Raw genomic sequence first — 16,039 nt, forward strand, 5'->3', positions numbered from 1 at the left:
TTCTATTGAGGAATTGAGAGCGTGGAATGGAATTCGGAGAATTGTTGGACATATATGAGGCAGTCATTTCTCATCGAGTTGGAGAGTTATCATGTCATAAATCACATCATAAGAAGACCAAAAGTTGATACTCTTCCCCAGTTTATAACCCCGGCATATTGTTATCGTGATTGGTACAATCTCGCCGTAAGATGTCAAGCCTCTCGCCATAATATTTCTTGAACCCCGAGAGCAACTGACGGTTATGTCTTAGTAGTTTTGCTCATCATGACCTCTACACCTCGAGTCCATACCTACACATTTTAGAGTTCAGCCTCTGTAAATCTACTTGGGATTCAGGTCAATCAAAAGCGATCAAGACGACATCAATCACATGACCCAGCACCTTTAGCCTTTGTACTGTACGGAGTAGTATACCAAGTATTCTAGCTCCCGACTGCTCCACAACTCGACACCCGAAGATGGAAAACTTTTGAACTCCATTGTAGGTTGACTTTTGATCTTAGTCAGAAGCTGTTTGATCTTCCTTCTGGTCCCTAACAAAACAAACCTCTTCCTCTTTTGTGCACCACGTTCAGATTATCCCCGGCGTTGATCATCGACCTGAATCACATACCTGACCTGAACTTCCCGATCCTGACCGAGGCGCTGCGCTCACGTTTATTTATTCCTCGCCGCCAAAAATTCTTCGCCCCGCTCTTTTCTCTTCCCTTCTTTGACAATGTTGGACCAAATGGCGAACGAAATCAAACTCATCTCGGGGAGCTCCCACCCGGAGATCAGTGCCAAGGTCGCCAGTCGGTATGTTGTCATCATTTTGCGCTCCTCCTCCAGTTTCTGGCGGTGACGCTGTGCCTGCAAATGAGAGTCCAAGTAGCTGATATATCTCAGACTCGGCATTGATATCGCAAACACTATGAGCTTGAACTACTCCAACCGAGAGACTAGTGTTTCTATCGGAGAGTCTGTTCGTGACGAGGATGTATTTATTCTTCAGTCTACTGCTCCTGGAGATGTCAACGATGGCCTCATGGAGTTGCTCATCATGATTCATGCTTGTCGAACTGCCTCGGCCAGACGGATCACTGCTGTTATCCCCAGCTTTCCTTATGCGCGACAGGACAAGAAGGACAAGTCACGAGCTCCCATCAGTGCTAAGCTCATTGCAAACATGCTCCAGGTTTCTGGTTGCGTACGTGTTTCACTAACATGATGCTTGATAACCTACTGACCATGACTCAGAATCATGTTATTACAATGGATCTTCACGCCTCGCAAATCCAGGGCTTCTTCAACGTCCCCGTGGACAACCTCTACGCTGAGCCTTCCGTGCTTCGCTGGATCCGCGAGAACCTCAGTGTCGACAACTGTGTCATCGTTTCTCCCGATGCCGGTGGAGCCAAGCGTGCTACATCTCTTGCTGACCGCCTGAACACCGGTTTCGCTCTCATCCACAAGGAGCGACCCCGACCTAACGTTGTTGGTCGCATGGTTCTCGTCGGTGATGTCAGTGACAAGGTTGCCATTCTTGTTGACGACATGGCCGACACCTGTGGCACTGTAAGCTATGTATAACCTCTTATAAGTGACACAGGCTAACCTCATTATAGCTCGCCAAGGCTGCTGCCACCGTCAATGAGCACGGCGCCAGGGAGGTGTATGCAATTGTTACTCACGGTATTCTGAGTGGTAAGGCCATCGATACCATTAACAACTCATGCCTCTCTGGCCTCGTTGTTACCAACAGTAAGTAACCCGGCATGTGCATCTCAAAGACCTTTGCTAACCTTTCCCAGCTGTTCCTTGTAAGCTCCGAACTCGGTTTTGTGCATACGCTTGTGCGCGTGTTGCGTGTTCGCGCGGTTTGCTAACTTCAATAGTGGGTGACAAGATTGAGCGATGCCCCAAGCTCAAGGTCATTGATGTCTCTGGAACACTTGCTGAGGTACGATACATGACATCTGTGGGCGCATCGTGATACTGACCAAACACTCAGGCTATTCGACGAACTCACAACGGAGAATCCGTGTCTTACCTCTTCAACAACGTCCCCGTTTAAAGTCCTTAGATACTAGAAAGCAAAGTGAAAAAAACAAGGTTATGGAGTTGGTAGGTTCGGTCGTTTCGATGAAGCCGCAGTTGCGAACTAACAGCCAGCGAGCGGCGTCCTTCTATTAGAACTGAGGCTTGGGCCAAGTCGGATTTTCAGTCATTTGGGTAAAACTTCCAAAACCCACAAAAAGAGATTTGCTAGACTATATGTTGCACGAATTTGCTAGAAGCTGGATCCAGTGTTCAGATGATGCATGTGCGATGTTGGCTCCACGCACATGTAGTTCTGTTACGCACGAACTTGGATTGATTGCAGGTTTTCCTTCTGTTCAATCATTTAGTAATATGCATGAGTTGAGTTTTAGTATTCAATCGATCTATCGACTTGAATCATGATACTGAGTAAAGAACTTGTAAAGAATCTCAAGATTTAGCTATTGAAGGGTTCTTGCGGGATGCTTTACGAGGCCTGACAGTGTCATGGGACAAAGTTACTTCGAGGTGATAGATACAGCAGGTTATCTGTGTTGACGAGGAAGTCTTTTCTCCGTCATGAACCCAGTCCTCATTTGTGGCGATCTGCTGCTTCACTTCCTGAGCAATCCCGCCCGTCCCGAGTAGCTGTATAGATTTATATATCTATTAAGGATTCGATTATAGCAGATATGAGAGACCACCAATTAATATAATAATCTTGCACACCCTAGCTACAGGTCCACATTGCACCAGCATATTACCAGTGCCCCCTCCCAGTGAGATAACTACTTCACTTCCCGAATATCCCCTCTTGTCCTGACATTCGTCGAGCTGCGCGCTCAACACGAATCTCATTTTGTTTATCAATACTCCAGAATTTAGACTGCTGCTTCCGACTTCTTGCGGCTCTCCTCTCCTTTTTCCTCGCTGCTTTGATTTCAGGATCTACTCGATGTGGGATTGGCTCAGTAGATATTATTCTTAGGGTGCTAATCATGGCATGACCATGATTAATGCAGCCTTTAGCCGCTAAAAGGAGTGAAGCTCTCAATGTGAAATTTGCGTCATTCCCACCACTATGCAAATTATTGAAAGGGCAGTTAAGAGCAGTCAATACTTCCCGTAAAGAATAGCCTGCACCTCCGAAAACTTCATCAGTGACACTAGCAGTATCAATAATATCAGCGTTCAGTGACGATAGATCAAACCCCAATCGACTTAATACCCTTAGTTCAGCTATGACATTGTGGCCCACGAGAATAATAGGTCGATCTTTCGGAATGATTGATTGGATACTCTTCAGAATCTTGGTTGGTTGGATTATTATTGATTTTCCGAAAAGAAACTTCTTCGAGGCCTTAGAGATATACGACGGTGACCCTGTCACCAGATTATATGTCGATATGATATTCTTTTTCAGCTGTGGCGCCAAAAGGTCCTTGATATTCAGGATTGCGACCCCCACTTGACTATCATCACTTTGAGAAAATCCGACCATTAGGTTGTCAGTTTTCTCGAAGTCGATTGATAATAGAACGGTATCGCTATCAAAGCCTCTGCTGTATTCGGAACAGGTGCTGTCAAGTCCAAGCGCTCTACGTAGGATCTGGAGTCCGCAGTTGGAGACTGTCGGTCGTACGTGAGGCCGGGCGTCCTGAGCCATGATGGAACCCACTGGCTTGTTAGAGAGATTATCGACTTAAGCCAACGGATATTGTAATGCCTTTGACTTGCTGGGCCGACCGCACACTACACTGCAGCAGGCACTTATTTATACGCCTTGGGAGTCAGTCATCGGGAAATCTAGCTTTTCAGCCAAAAGCAAGACTTAAAACAGCAGTGAGGCAATAAGTAAATTGCCCCTATTGGTATTCTTAACCTTTGTGCCCTGGGGCTGAAGCCTCTCTTAACCTCTCAACCTTATCACAGGCAAGAGATGCTTGAACCCCCGCTCAAATTGGAGTAGCAGCGAATTCTCAGTACTCAAAAGGCCATTTCACTGTATCCCATAAAGTTGCATAGGAGAAGAGAATAACAAAGCATATGAAAATAAACAAGTTCTAACGAGATTCTGAAGAAGTCATGATGAAGGCGCATCTTTGCATGATTGCAAGGGTCGCCCTTCCAAAGCACCACGTGAATAGCAGGCGGTGAGTAATTCTGCCGCCTCATCTACAAGGGACACATCACTGCCTACGAGCATCAACGCACCGTAAGGAGAGATACATCATCGAACAACAAAAGAATTCGAGCTCTTCAGCTGTATGGACCTGCAGAGAACTCACATGCTCTGTTCTGAGCTGAGAACTCGCGCGGGTTGCCCAAGATGACGACGCAACTCCTTGCCACGGAGCTGGCCAATCTTATCCAGGAGAGTAAGAGGAAACATAATGATTTGCGACAAGTGAGCCGCTTTATTCGTCCCCATGAAGAATACTAGCTTATGATGAATACAGGCTGCGGAGAAATCATTAGAAGAGCTGAAGAATTTGAGAAATCCTTCTGAACAAACAGCGCCCGAAGGTCCGCAAGCTACCCCCTGTTAGTGGAAGCTATATCTGACTCGAGACAGAGCTATCCCAAAAGCCCAACTTTGTTAACCCATTCATCATCGCATGTGGTACCAAAAATGCCAAGTTTACTGCCATCGCTATTGTCTGTCTTCAGCGTCTCATCGTTGCGCAAGCTCTTCCGCGGTCAAGGCTGAACCAAGTACTTGAGGCCTTGATGCAAGCCACCTCGGCTGGTCTGGATGTGCAGCTCAAGATCTTGCAAGCGCTACCCTCACTTGTTCAAAACTATGCATCAGATCTCAAAGGAAACTTGCTGGTGACGACGCTGAACATTTGCTTTACTCTTCAAAGTAGCAAAAATGCCATTGTGAACCATACATCAGCAGCGACGTTACAGCAACTGGTCGTGTCTGTGTTTGACAAAGTTGTCGCTGAAGACAAGAAAATAGGCGATACGCCTACGACAAATGATGCTGAATATTCAGAAAACCATCCTGCAGCTACCGATGCCTACCGTATTTTCAACGACCTGTGCCTTATGACCGAAAACCAGAGACCAGAATTCATCCGCGTTTCGGGACTTCCACAGACTTTCGGCCTGGAACTCATTGAATCCGTCATCACAAATCATGCCACCGTCTTCAGTAACCACCCCGAGCAGGCTCAGATCTTACGAAGTAGAGTAATGCCACTCCTCATTGGGGCCTTGAAGGGGAAACCGAACTTCGCGACCACAGTACGCCTGGTGCGCATTCTGTACACTATGCTGCGTAGGCACATCGGCATATTGCCATCAGAATGCGGTGAGGCGCTGACTGTTCTGACACAAATTCTCGATCAAGATGAAACCGTCTGGAAGAGAGCACTATGCATGGAAGTCTTCCGTGGAATTTTTGCGGACCATGCCTTGCTCAGGCGAATCTATGCAATGTTTGATGCTAAAGATGGAGAGAAAGATGTCCTTAAGCCCTTGATCGCTACCTTCGTGCGCTTAAGCACAGAAAAGCCTGCTGTAATAGGACTGGGCCATTCGTCATCACTCCCTACAACTAGCTCAAGCACAAATGGCTCTTCTGAGCAAGCCATTGCTGAAGCGAGTGGCATGACAGGTCTCATGACAGGGCCAGTTGGTGCAGAGACAACAACAACGGGTATCAGCACCCAATTCAGCTCAGTCCGGGTTCCTTGTATTGATCAGCTCGATAAGACGGAGGCACCTACTATACCAGAGTCGTATCTCTACAGCCTGGTGTTGGCTTGTATATCCTCTGTATCTGACGGTCTAGCCAAGTTTATACTGCCTCTTACAGTCCCAAATGAGACAAGAAATCGAAAACGAACTTCTCGACAAGAATTTGGTCGGGATTCACCTGCACCGCCGTCTGAGCAAGAGAGTACTCCGCCCAGAGGGAAGATGGAAAGGTCGGCATCTTTTAAGAAGAACCCAGTTCCACTGAACCCCCTTTCCTTGGAAGACCATCCTCTCCATTCCGAAGTCAAGATCTGTGCTACAATCGTTGAGGAGTGCTGGCCTGCGATTCTTGCGACCTGTTCTACCTTCTTATATGCTGCACTCGATTCCGAATATTATCATGGACTAGTCCGTGCCTTCCAACGATTTGCCCACGTGGCTGGGTTGTTACGATTATCGACTCCTCGGGATGCTTTCCTTACAACTTTGGGCAAAGCTGCCGTCCCACCTAATGTTCTCACAGCTTGTGTCAATGCTGGCCAGCCTCGACCACAAACACCAAGCACACCAACCGATGGCAGTCTCTTTAGTAACGCCCGGGGCCTTCTGAGCGTTGATAGCCTGACGCCCACCACCCCTACGGCCGACAAAGGACGACAGGCCTCGTTTGATGCTTCTGTCGCTTCTTTAAATACTCGAAACTTGTTATGCCTCCGGGCACTTCTGAACTTGGGCATAGCGCTTGGTCCAACTTTGGCAGGAGCTTGGAGTATCATTCTGGAGACACTTCAACAGGCTGACTTTGTCCTTTTCGTAAGCGGAAAGTCTCCTGGCAGGACACCAACCATGAACCGAGGATCCGATGCAGGTGGCGATAGCGAAGCTGCAACGTTGATGGCCAACTTCGGCTCCGAGGTTCGCGCGGTTGAAACAGCGGCATCCAGACTTATCGAGAGCACGGTTGACTTCCCCAACGAGTCATTCCTGAAAGTGGTAGCGGCTGTCTGTAGTTTGCTGACACAGAAGCCAGTTGAGACGCCTGAGACTACCACTCAGCCGCAGACACCGTCTGATGGTCAGCAGCTCAAGGCTCCTGTGGTGCAGGGCCGCAGGTTTTCTGGTCAGCAAATGAGTTCTGGGTCAACTCAAGAAGATCAATTCGCACTTGCTAAGCTTGGCGAGCTTGCCACAATAAACATTGAGAGATTATTGGAGTACGGTCCAGAAGAATCTGGTTGGGACGTGTTGACTAATGAGCTGATTGACACTCTCACCTCTTCATCCATGAACTCATCCGTGAGAACCAGGGCAGCAGACATTCTTGTGAAACTGGTTCTGGAGGCTGCTAATGTCACATCTTCCCTGCCCGAGGAGGCTCGTGGGGAGATCCAGCTCCGGTTCTTTGAGGCCCTCCGTAGGTCACTCGCGCCTCTCCTCAAAGGTGACCGAGAGGTTTCTCTTGCCAGCCATTCAACGGATATCGATATTCACAAAATCATTCTTGATGGTCTTCAAAGCATCATCGAGGGCACTGGAGAGACATTAGTCAAGGGCTGGGACATAGCCTTTGAGATCATTGGCACCATCTTTATCACTAGGGAATTCGATCCAGCTTACCGCCGTGGCTCAGTGGCCAACCCCATTCTTCTCGACACCCGATCAGCAAGACTTATTAGGTCTTCTTTCAACTCTCTCCAACTCATTTGTTCAGACTTTCTAGCGTCGCTACCAAACTCATGCTTCTTGATACTGGTGGATAATCTGTACAAGTTCTGCTCACAAGATGATGATCTCAATATTGCTTTGACTGTAAGTTGCTAATACTTCTTTGAGGGTAACAATACTAATTCTTCTCAGACGGTGACGTTTTTCTGGGTGCTGTCAGACTTTCTCTCAGCGAAGAATGAGTCTCTCGCCATCACTGCAGACATGATGCAAAACACTGAGCTTACTGATCTGGAAAAGATGGCAGCTGATCATGGTCACAAGAGCTCTGATGCAGCATTGTGGATGTTGCTTCTGCTGCGACTGACCAATGTCACCACTGATGACAGGCTTGAGCTTCGTAATAGTGCAATCCAGACTTTGCTCAGGATCTTTGATGCCTACGGTGATCGACTCAGCCCTGAGTCTTGGTCGATATGTGTCAAGTCCGTTGTCTTCAAGCTCTTGTCATCGATTGAGCAGGAAATCAAAGTTCTACAGTCGGATGAGGAAGAGGATGCTGAGGACAGTGACGTCCGGGCTGAGTGGACTGAGACTGCCGTTGTTGTTCTCAACGGTATCTCCAGCCTCCTCGCCAATTATCTTGATATTCTTACAGGTCACCCCTCATTCGGTCACTTATGGCAAGAGTTACTTTCTCATCTCACCACTTTACTTGACTTTCAAGTCCTTGATATCAACACCGCAACCTTCAAAGCGCTTGCTCATATTTTGTCTCAGACGAACACTGAGGGCAAGTCCGTCTTCAGCAAGACAGCGATCGATAATGCATGGGATTTGTGGGCAAGAGGGGTTCCGACCTCCAAGCCTGTTGATAAAAAAGCTGAAGACAACCAGAATTGTCTCATTGCATATGTATCTGCTTTGACGGAGCTCTATCGACTTGTACAGGAAGATCTTGAAGTGAAACGAGTTGGTAGAATTCTGACACTTCTTCGAGAGACTTTGGACGAAGCCTCAATCGGCAGTTACGTCCAAGATATTGAATATGTGACACCTTTACAGGCACATATTCTTGAAGCTGTTCAAATGATTCGAACAGATGTTGAAGGAGCGCCATCGGCCATGATTACTCAAGTTGCGGATTTTCTGGTCTTGCCTTTTATGCAGACCAACTTCTCAAAGCCAGGACCTAAACGTACTTACATTGCGCTTTCAAAAGCGAGCATGAAGACGCTCGAGAAGCTTATTCTTGAGCACTCGAAGGACTCAGACATCTACCGCAGCAACTCCTTCTCCGAGGCTTTGAAAGCTTTGTGCAAACCCATTGAGTTAAAATACGGTTTCCCTACGATAACGAAATCTACGCAACCATGGAGGCTAGCTACATCTACAGCACTTACCATCCTAGAAGCGACTCTGTCGCAGATCACGAGCTTCGAGCTGCCAAGCGGAGCTGCCCAGAATATCTGGACCACGATTGTCGCCATTGCTGATGGTGTCATGAGCGCGGATTGTCGTGTTGCTCCTCCAGGTACCGATTTCGCAGGCGACGAAGATTTCGACATTGCATCTTTCCAAAAGCTGCGAGAACTCATTATTCCTGCCCTTGGAGCCGCAGCTGTTTCTGAAAAGGCCCGCAAGGCTTATGCTGAAAGTCTTTTCAAGACTTCAGTAATTCATGCTCCATCGCCAGATGAAGAGTCGATCATCAACGGCACACACGAGAAGGGCTTATCAGCCCTCTATGCTCCCCGTGCAGGACGAACAGTAACAGTGTTGCCGACCAGGCGTGTGAAGATGGCCTATGTCGCTTGTGACGTGCTGTTTGGTTTGGTTGCTGCTAAAGATGAACCAACAATCGTCATTCAACCTCCAACACCCAAATCACCAGATCCAAGGCAAAGCCGGTTTGCCGAGTCACCTGTAACTCTTCACACCCGGATTGCCAGCACAGCAGCTCCGTTTCTTATACTTCGGTGCGCGTTGACACTGAGGGCTTACATCGCTGATCAACCTCTGCGAGGCAAGATGCCCCAACCCCTGAGCCAGCGAAGGGAACTGTTGTGGATTCTACAGAAGCTGGTCGAGCTGAAGAGCGACAAGAGCGCCATCCCAGAACTGGATAATATTGAGAGTGATGAGAGAAAGCACCTATTGAGGTTATATCCTCTTATTGTACGAGCATCTGGTGTAGTTGGTGACGAGAAGGTTGGTAGCCTTCTGAGAGAGGCTTTGGAGGTTGTAGGAGATGAACTAGGTTTTTAGCGATAGACTCTTGTCCAGACACGAAAATTATGTATTTAATTATACAGCGCTATCTGAGGAGTTTGTGAGTTAGTTAATAGACAGCCAAATGAATAAGGTAGCAAACTGAGTTCCTGAGCCAATCCCGTCTCATGAAGGGGTACTCTCTAGAGGCACCCCACCAACCCACCTTCAACGCGGGGCACGAAATTCAGATTCAAAAAAATTCAATCTCGACATCAAGACCAAGATACATCGACACAATGGGAAAGTCCTCAAAAGATAAACGCGACGCCTACTACCGACTTGCCAAGGAGCAAGGATGGCGCGCCCGAAGTGCTTTTAAGCTTCTGCAATTGGACGAGGGTAGGCCACTGTTAACATTAATCAATGCTCTGTAGCTAACAAACATCTTCCTCCAGAATTCGACCTGTTCGCCGATGTCACTCGAGTCGTCGACCTCTGCGCCGCACCTGGAAGTTGGTCGCAAGTGCTATCCCGCGTACTGATCAAGGGCGAAAAGTTTGGAAGAGCTGCTTGGCAGGATAAGGAAGCCAAGTTTCGACAGCAGATGCTAGGAATCCTACCCAAAAACAACGACGGTGAACAAACAACAGAAAGTGAGCAGATTCAGGAGGAACAACAGGAGGCTACGAAGCCTAGAGACGACGTCAAGATTGTGTCGATCGATTTGCAACCTATTTCACCACTTGCGGGTATTACAACACTCCGAGCCGATATTACACATCCTGCGACAGTTCCTCTCCTGCTCTCAGCTCTTGATCCTTCTTATGATCCCAAGACTGCTGGCACCCAGGCCTCGCACCCGGTTGACCTAGTTCTGAGCGATGGAGCTCCTGACGTGACAGGTCTTCATGACCTCGATATCTACGTCCAGTCTCAACTACTCTTCGCCGCCCTGAACCTCGCGCTCTGTGTCCTCAAACCTGGAGGCAAGTTTGTCGCCAAGATCTTCCGCGGAAGAAACGTCGATGTTCTCTACGCCCAACTGAAGATCTTCTTCGAGAAGGTCATCGTTGCCAAGCCCCGCAGCAGTCGCGCAAGCAGTGTGGAAGCTTTCATCGTATGCATCAACTTCCAGCCCCCGGCTGGTTTCCGCGCCAGTCTCGAGGAGCCTCTCGGCGTTGGTGGACGATTGGATGAAATGCTCAAGAAGAAGGGGGATGTTAACATGCAGGATTCGAAGATCAAGGATGAAGGTGTCGTGGAAATGGAGGTTTACGACGAGACGACCGAGGACACGGAGAGAAGCACTCGATGGGTTGCACCGTTCATTGCCTGTGGAGATCTATCCGCCTTTGACTCCGATGCATCATATCAGCTCCCTGAGGACTACGTCTCTCTAGATCCCGTCCAGCCCCCGATTGCTCCCCCGTACAAACGCGCCATTGAGACGCGAGCCGCCATGTCCGGATCACAGCGCTAAACAGATTTTCCAAATTCCCACACACAAAATGAATAACCCAACAAGAGAGTTCTGAGTAAATGCATCGCTAGATAACAAAAACACAAAAGCATTAGCATTAGCATATCAATGCTTGGGTGTGGGCTTCTCGGCTGGACCGGCCATCTCGAGCATTACGAGCCCGGCTGATGGTCCCTTTTCGAACTCTTGGGCGCCCAACTCCCTTTGATACAGACGAGCTGCGGCTTGGTCGTGCGTCATGAGGAGTAGGCCACGCATGTGCTTCCATTCGTCGACTATCTCCTTGAGAGCCTTCATCAGCCATGACGCCAAGCCTCGCCGCTGGAATTCCTCGAGGACAAATACGTCTGTGAGATAGGCCAGCGTTACATAGTCGGTTACTACACGAGCGAAGCCGACCATCTTATGCGGGGAGCCATCTTTCGGTTGCGCGATGCCATTCCCTGTGTCACTGTTAGAGAAGGGAAAACTAAGGATTGGTTGCAATTTAGTCGACTTACTCTTCATCTCTTCGGCGGTCTGGGGAGTATAGTAGACCGCCAGAGTCAAGCAGTTATCCAACACTCTCTGGAGTTGTCCTTGCGGCAAGGGACTGCTCCACCAATTGTCATCGAGAGACTTGTTGAAAGTTTGGGGACACAGATAGGACTTGTCGTTTGTGAGGAAGAAGTTATCACGGTACCAGAACCGGGGAGCACCCTCGAGCTGGTTCAAGGAGTCGTGTGAGCCCATATTGATGAATATACGAGTTAACGATATTGCCTTCAAGTTTCGAAAGTTTGGTGCTTGGTGAGGGTTCCCGAGGACTAGGGTTGTGTCGGTAGGATGCAGAAGGTGGTCACACGGTTTAAGTCGAGAGCAGACAGGACTTTCTTGTTACTCAATGGGCAAGGATCGTGACAATGATGTAGTCGTCAGCACAATGGGTGTACGGCTAGCGGCGGCTTCCTTGGCGGGGGGAAGCAGGGCGTGTGATCGTGAGTTTAGTCAACGATGTTTGACTCGTAGAGAAACGGTTGGTTCAAAGAAAAGGTCATGTGGTGACGGGTAGATAAGATTCGAGGCTTGTGGAGGGACGACAAAGAATCTGGGGTAGAACAAACAAAGTCAAGTTCTTGCTGATCAAGTTTTCAATGCTTGGGGATGAACAACGTACGAACGACTATGAAATCATGGCTCCGTGTCATGTTTTGCCGACATCTTATATGCATCTCGAAAAGCAAGGCACAGATCCAACGTATCTGTATCTACATTGTTCACGTAAGGCTAAGACGCCCATTGAATACTAAATCTTGTCATTTTACACCGCGCATTGGTCGGTGGACCTATCAGCTTCAACGCCCTATTGCTCGTCGTGGTGGAACCCCGGGATCTACGGCGGAGGCGGGGGGGGGAGGGTGACTACGCCCGTCACGGGAGGTCGGCGGAATTTGAGAGCAAGCGGAATAGGTCAGGGTTATAGATGGGTAAAGGCGGCCGAGGGAGGATGGGATGTATAAATAGGCAAGCATATCCGAGATGCACTATATTTTCTACAGGACCAGACCAGGTTCTTTCTATGTATCTAGAGCATTCCGGCGTACATGGCGGCGCCGGCGATAGCGAGGAAGGCTCCGGTTGTGGGCATGACGGCACCGGCGGTGGAAACGGTAGAGGCCGGGGTAGCAGCGGCGTCGGTCGCGGAGCTGGAGTCGGAGTGAGAATCGGATCCGGAGGTGGAAGCGGAACCGGCCTCGGCTCCGGACGAAGCAGAGGGCGTTGCGTGAGTAGCAAGAGTGGTGATGGTCTTTGTGTCCTTGTCCTTATCGGTCGAAGTCTTGTCATCATCCTTGCTCTCAGTCTCAGTCTCAGACTCAGTCTCGGTCTCGGTCTCAGCCTCGGTGGTCGAAGCACTCTCCTCAGTCTCGGTAGTAGGTGCAGCAGTAATAGTAGCAGACTCGCTCACATCCTCCTCAGTGCTCGTGGGAGAATCACCAGTCTCTTCAGGAACAGCACCGCCGAGAGTCTTGGGGTTGATGAAGAGAGGAGAGTAGGTCGCGGTGCCGACGTAGCCAGGGCATCCGGGGACAGTGGTCTTGGGGGGAGCTCGGCCACCGCCACAGTCGAGAAAGTCGCACAGCTCGCCCGTATCAGGGACGTACCAAATTCGAGACGCATACATTCCATTGGCGTTGCTGAGAACCGTGTCGTAGCTGGTGCATCCTGCAAGATCGGTCTTAGCCAGGGCTGGGGCAGCGGCCATGAGAGCCACAGCGAGGAACTTGGTGGCCATGATTAACGAGTGTATAGAATTGAATAAATTATCGGGTAGTTGAGTCTTAACGAGTGACTGTGATTAACGAATGAATACTTCTACTATCCCTCTCTTCTCTTCTCTTCCTTTCTGTTCAAAGGGGTGGGACATCCCTTTTAAACTGCACCTCAGGCTCTGGCCCTACAAGGCTAGTGACCTATTCCCGGCGTTAATCACCAGCACGGTCCCATCGCCAAGTAAAACAGCGGCCGACTCGGCCCTGAGATGCCGGGAATTAGGGATCAACAACGAATTGTAGGCCTGATTCCACTGGAATCGCGCTATAATGTCTGGTTTTAGAGTGGGTGGGCTCATTTCCATCCGCGATCCCATGTTCGGATGTTTCTGCTTTGGGTTGAGGGATTCTCGCTTCGACTCTCTAGCAGGCCATGCTTAAATAAATGCGATAAAATGGAAGCGAATGCCTCCTTGTTAGTCGCTTATTATACGCTCTTGGGAGTTTTGTTGGCTAGCCCGTAGTTTCTGACTTGAATGTGCTTCAGTTGAGATAACTTTAGAATAGACTGAAACTGAAACCACTAACAGCCTATGACATACCTACCTCACTCTTCTGTCATGCGATTCGGTACTAAGCTATCCGTTGTAAGGTCTTTATTGGTCTATGGACTTCAAGTTCTTCCCATCTGGAGAGAGAACTTGTAGTGCCGCTGCCTCTCCGTATCAATGTTCTATTGACGGCTTCCGACTTACTCCTCCTGACACAGGCTAAGCTAGAGACGGACGCGAAAGGAGATCAGGAATGAGTAGAACATGGGTAATAACTATGTTGAGACTGAATGGTATATAAATATTTGAGAATTGAAGGCCATAGTGTTATCTAGTGATCGCCCTAACTCTTGAGTGATCCTCGCGAGCATGGATCAGCCTCGGCTGGTCGTGTATAAGTAGAAGAAGAACTGGCAATATTTGGTCCAAGTGATCATAAAACTAATTCAAGCGAACTCAACTCATATGCCATTTGTTTATATTAACTATCGTCGTTCAAACCTAGGGTACGGAATCAATTGCAGTGTAGACTATCTTGGTTGAGACATGATGCTTGCAATGTTAGCAACCTAAAGTCGATGGAGCCAATCAGCACATCTCATGATAGGCAACATCAACGACCATTCGAGATTTAACTGCAAGAATATATCTTGGAGCAAGGTTGAGTTGAGCTACAGGCAGAATTCATCTTCGCTGCCTACTCCACGATCCAATCACATCTCTCGACGAGTGACACAACCTCAGATAATCCTTGCAGACCATACTCATACTCACTCCCCTCCAGCATTTAAGCTTATCCACAACCACCATATCATGAGACTTCTCAGACCAACACCACATCTCTCTTCCATATTCTCTTCAAAAACCTCAACTTCTAATTTCCGCTTCTTCACAGCAATGGCTCCTCACAACGACGTGGCCGCCTTTCACGAAGCTCTCCGCTCGAGCAAGCGCATCCTCGCCCTCTGCGGAGCTGGTCTCTCAGCATCATCTGGCCTGCCTACTTTCCGAGGCGCTGGCGGCCTTTGGCGCAATCACGATGCTACGTCTTTAGCTACTATGAGTGCTTTCAAGAATGATCCGGGTCTTGTGTGGCTGTTCTATAATTATAGACGTCATATGTGCTTGCGCGCGGAGCCGAATCCAGCGCATTATGCTCTTGCGGCGCTGGCTGACAAGAACAAGGACTTTTTGTGTTTGACGCAAAACGTCGACAGTGTGTATCTCCCTTTTGTGTTATATCTTAGTTACTAACATCCTCAGATCTCTCTCAACAGGCGGGCCATCCACAGGATCAACTTCGCACTTTACATGGCTCTCTCTTCGATATCAAGTGCACCAACTGCGATTGGATTCAACGAGGCAACTATGATGATCCATTCTGTCCCGCCCTCGCGCCAGCTTCAGTCGATGTAGAGCCAGGCAAACCATTTCCTCTCCTCGACGCCTCGCAGCCTCTGGACCCAATCTCACCAGATGACATCCCCAAGTGTCCTCAGTGCAAGACGGGTTTCCAAAGACCGGGTGTTGTGTGGTTTGGTGAGAACCTGGACGAGGTTATGATGATGGGTATCACGAACTGGCTTCTCAAAGACAAAGTAGTGAGTCAAACTCGACATTGAGCAATTTGTAGAAAGTTGACTAATTGTATATAGGACTTGATGCTTGTCATTGGCACTTCGGCTCAAGTTTACCCTGCTGCAGGCTATATCGATAAAGCCAAACGTAAAGGCGCACGCATTGCGGTTATTAACCCCGAGGCCGAGAATGAGGACGAGATGTACAAGGTCAAGCCTGGTGATTTTGCATTTGGCAAGGATGCTGCAGAGTATCTGCCTATACTCTTGGAGCCTGTTATTGGCAAGCTTGAGATGGACAAGAAGTGATGATCTTGCGAGTTACCTAGTCTTTATACAATACAAGAGAAGGAAAGGCTAAGATATTTAGATATCTTGGCTGGCTTCATTGTAAAACAGAAATGGCGAGCAGATGATCCCATATGGTTCATAGGAACATGCTGGAATATGATGATTTCATTATGACTGTTGCTTAACATTCGACCGAACCTAACATTCTTAAGGAGTCATATCCATAAATATGTTCTTGTGGCATTCTGTAAGTTATCGTACTCCCTGACAGGTATTAGA

At 48.6% G+C, this 16,039-nt stretch overlaps 6 protein-coding genes across 6 annotated transcripts; 4 read left to right on the forward strand and 2 right to left on the reverse strand.

Moving 5' to 3' along the window:
* Positions 1–721: 721 nt before the first annotated feature.
* FSUBG_2617 (ribose-phosphate pyrophosphokinase 3) lies at positions 722–2,059 on the forward strand (the record flags this gene model as incomplete). Its single annotated transcript, XM_036680409.1, has 7 exons — positions 722–801; positions 892–1,192; positions 1,243–1,560; positions 1,611–1,746; positions 1,797–1,805; positions 1,881–1,945; positions 1,997–2,059. 7 exons carry the CDS (start codon positions 722–724, stop codon positions 2,057–2,059), a joined length of 972 nt encoding a protein of 323 aa, XP_036541886.1.
* A 2,295-nt stretch (positions 2,060–4,354) lies between these two features.
* Positions 4,355–9,666, forward strand: FSUBG_2618 (MON2 Peripheral membrane with a role in endocytosis and vacuole integrity; the record flags this gene model as incomplete). Its single annotated transcript, XM_036680410.1, has 4 exons — positions 4,355–4,432; positions 4,485–4,551; positions 4,601–7,542; positions 7,591–9,666. The coding sequence occupies 4 exons, from the start codon at positions 4,355–4,357 to the stop codon at positions 9,664–9,666; spliced, it is 5,163 nt and encodes a 1,720-aa protein (XP_036541887.1).
* Positions 9,667–9,908: 242 nt separating this feature from the next.
* On the forward strand, positions 9,909–11,092 carry FSUBG_2619 (23S rRNA (-2 O)-methyltransferase; the record flags this gene model as incomplete). The annotated part of the gene is made up of 2 exons (XM_036680411.1): positions 9,909–10,011; positions 10,068–11,092. 2 exons carry the CDS (start codon positions 9,909–9,911, stop codon positions 11,090–11,092), a joined length of 1,128 nt encoding a protein of 375 aa, XP_036541888.1.
* Positions 11,093–11,197: 105 nt separating this feature from the next.
* On the reverse strand, positions 11,198–11,824 carry FSUBG_2620 (gnat family protein n-acetyltransferase; the record flags this gene model as incomplete). The annotated part of the gene is made up of 2 exons (XM_036680413.1): positions 11,198–11,535; positions 11,593–11,824. The coding sequence occupies 2 exons, from the start codon at positions 11,822–11,824 to the stop codon at positions 11,198–11,200; spliced, it is 570 nt and encodes a 189-aa protein (XP_036541889.1).
* An 832-nt stretch (positions 11,825–12,656) lies between these two features.
* On the reverse strand, positions 12,657–13,364 carry FSUBG_2621 (siderophore biosynthesis; the record flags this gene model as incomplete). The annotated part of the gene is made up of 1 exon (XM_036680414.1): positions 12,657–13,364. One exon carries the CDS (start codon positions 13,362–13,364, stop codon positions 12,657–12,659), a length of 708 nt encoding a protein of 235 aa, XP_036541890.1.
* A 1,425-nt stretch (positions 13,365–14,789) lies between these two features.
* Positions 14,790–15,778, forward strand: FSUBG_2622 (NAD-dependent histone deacetylase; the record flags this gene model as incomplete). The annotated part of the gene is made up of 3 exons (XM_036680415.1): positions 14,790–15,108; positions 15,156–15,493; positions 15,548–15,778. 3 exons carry the CDS (start codon positions 14,790–14,792, stop codon positions 15,776–15,778), a joined length of 888 nt encoding a protein of 295 aa, XP_036541891.1.
* Between the last annotated feature and the right edge of the window lie 261 nt (positions 15,779–16,039).

Source organism: Fusarium subglutinans (assembly GCF_013396075.1).
Source record: "Fusarium subglutinans strain NRRL 66333 chromosome Unknown NRRL66333_c0000023, whole genome shotgun sequence".
In the NCBI taxonomy this organism is placed as follows: Eukaryota; Fungi; Ascomycota; class Sordariomycetes; order Hypocreales; family Nectriaceae; genus Fusarium; species Fusarium subglutinans.